This window comes from Pundamilia nyererei, unplaced genomic scaffold (genome assembly GCF_000239375.1).
Source record: "Pundamilia nyererei isolate P.nyererei 1_Seehausen unplaced genomic scaffold, PunNye1.0 scaffold00004, whole genome shotgun sequence".
NCBI lineage: Eukaryota > Metazoa > Chordata > Actinopteri > Cichliformes > Cichlidae > Pundamilia > Pundamilia nyererei.
In genome coordinates, this window is record NW_005187405.1 from 3,391,988 (window position 1) to 3,394,582 (window position 2,595).

The window sequence follows — 2,595 nt, forward strand, 5'->3', positions numbered from 1 at the left end:
CTGGCTTGTGTAGCTTCTAGGTAACAAAAGCTCAACACTGCACATAGCATCCTGGAGCACTTCTGTTGTGTTTTGTACGTGTTTTGGAGTTTGTACGTGTTTTGGAGTTTGTATGTGCTTTGTCTCTAGGGCCACCGTAAATATACTTTTATTTATTCACTCCACATAACATGTAATAAATAAATCATATATTACAAAAACCAACTATTCACAGTTCAACTTTTAACTATTTAAATTTTCAGCTTTTTCCTTTTAAACAAATTTAAAATGAAACAACACAAAACACTGCAAAGCACAACACAATTAAATATAAATTAAAATATGAAAACAAAAAGAAGATGCATATTCTCTGTCATATGGGTCTGCATGAATAAACTTTCTGAATCTTTTATCATCCGCAACTGAAAATAGTTGTGGATGATTACTATACCTTTCTAATGTGACGTTGTTGTCCCTGACTCTCGTTCTCTGTCTCTCCCTCCCGCTCTGTTCCTGTGCCACTGCCAGTGTAACTACCGCCCCTCCTCCGTCTCCCCAGCGCAAAGCACAAGGCTCGAAGCAGAGTGAAGTGGAAAAAAAGTGCAAGAGAGAGAGAGAGAGAGAGAGAGAGGGTGAGTGAAGGAAAAAAAAAAACCCCACGGCTTGCGATAAGGAGCCGGCTCATGTCGTTCACGTCAAAGAGCCATTCCGTTCGTGATGGACACATCACTAATTTGATCTGAATGGTCAGACGGGCTTTAAAGTTTCATCCATTTATTTTATGAAAATTGGTGAAGAGGTTTACAACCAAAAGCTATCAAAAGGATGTGAAATTCAGTATATTTAATATTCAGTCAAAACAGTGGCCTCAATGTGCTTTGTGTTAGAAGGTAAAGACCCTACAATGACAACAACAAGTTTTTTAAAAGAAAACACCATCCTTGTTGATACTGGGGATGGTGTTTTTTATAGTGGAAAGCACATATGCCCAAGGGAAAGAGCGGGGACTCCCAGTGGCTGACTGCTAGCTGACAACTAAGAGTCAGTCAGCTGACCTCTGGCTGAAAGCGGCAATTTTGATTGGTTGTATCTGTAAATATTTTGCCACCAACAGTGAACCTTAAATTTTATGTTTCAAACAATGCTTAAAATGTATAATAATGCAGTATGTGTGCTTTTATTATCATATGCTATCTGAAAGAATTGGACGTGTTTCAGCCTGTGGCTTTCCTCGCTCTTTCTGATAAACATTTGGGTGTGATCTTCATTTAAACACCCCTTGGTACTTACCTATGGTGGATGAAATAAAATTATGTGAAATTAAATAGTGAACAGAAAAGTTCCAAAGCGTTTGTTCCTTACTAAGATAGTAGTTAAGTAAAAGGAAAAAAGTTATATGTCCAAAGAAATAACTAGCAGAGCTGTGCTTTCATATTTCCACCAGTCGCAACATTTGATCGGACATTTGATAAGACTGGCCTTTTTTAAGCTGTCAACAACAAGTATCACTGAGGCTGGAACAAACTGTCAGTGGTTAAAACCTCTGAGGCTGGTGTGAAATGTGAACTTCCTCTTCATGCGCTTTAGCCCCACCGTTCGTCTCTTTAATTTTGTAGATGTAAATTCTGCTGTGAGCCTTTGGGTTTCTTTGCACTAGTCTTGACAAACAAAGGGGCAATCCATGTAGATTTTACAGAGGTAATACACTGAGGAAGATCAGGCAACACACCTCTGGATAGCACTGAGGAGAAATCTGTGACAGAGTAGAAGAGAGAAGTTAAGTGTTAGATGGAGGCACTGACATCAGCGTGAACTTTAAACACTGAAGTAACTAAGAGCCTGAGTGTCACTAACACTAAACAGACAGAAGAATCTAAACTTTTAAACTGGTGGTAAGTGGAGTTTGATTGCAGGTGTTTCAGAAAGCAAAGTGCAGGAAACATGTGAAGGCCACAGCTTAAGAGTCCCAGAGAGCAGCCATTTGGCTTTTCTACCTTTAAAACCTGCCTTCCAGCCAAATGGCTGGTAGGTGTTTAGCTAGGCTTTAGCTTCAGCCAAGTGGAAGCTAAATTGGCTAGTCATTCATATGTAAATTAGGTTGTTACCTGAGAATTCTGGAGGGGAGTGGGGGTGTCCACCAGGAAGTCCACCCGTCTTTCTTTCGTCCCGGTGCATGCTTGATACAGCACATGTGGATTCAGTGCTGCCATGTCAATCATGTTGTAAAACACGGCAACTGGCCAGCGCCGTGTTCCTCTGCGGACAGTGTACTCCCGAACCATCTGGTCCATCACATTGACGCCACACTTTGTTTTGTTGTAAAGGGTGACAGAAAATGTTGAAATGTACTCACTCACTTTTTATTATTATTTGTAAATATGTGTACAAATGGTTTGTTTTTTTGTACTGTTTTTATCAATAAATCTCAGCAACAAAGGACCTACACACATGTGTGTTGATTTCTCCCTAAGATGACAAACTGAAACACAAGTTTCCTTGTGGCTCAGGAAACTAACCACTCCAAGTTGGTGACTTTTGGAGATTTATTTCCCTGGATGATTGAGAATGCATCAAGACGAACACAAAAGGAAGTTCACAGCTTTTATCAGCTCCCCC

At 40.1% G+C, this 2,595-nt stretch overlaps 1 protein-coding gene across 1 annotated transcript in view; it reads right to left on the reverse strand.

The window, feature by feature from the left end:
* The window catches only part of fndc7a (fibronectin type III domain containing 7a), a 119,327-nt gene extending 117,066 nt beyond the window's left edge, over positions 1-2,261 (reverse strand). Inside the window, exon 1 of the mRNA XM_005721541.1 lies at positions 2,085-2,261. Coding sequence (XP_005721598.1) covers positions 2,085-2,261 — 177 coding nt within the window. The remainder of the gene's footprint in view (positions 1-2,084) is intronic.
* Positions 2,262-2,595: the final 334 nt, after the last annotated feature.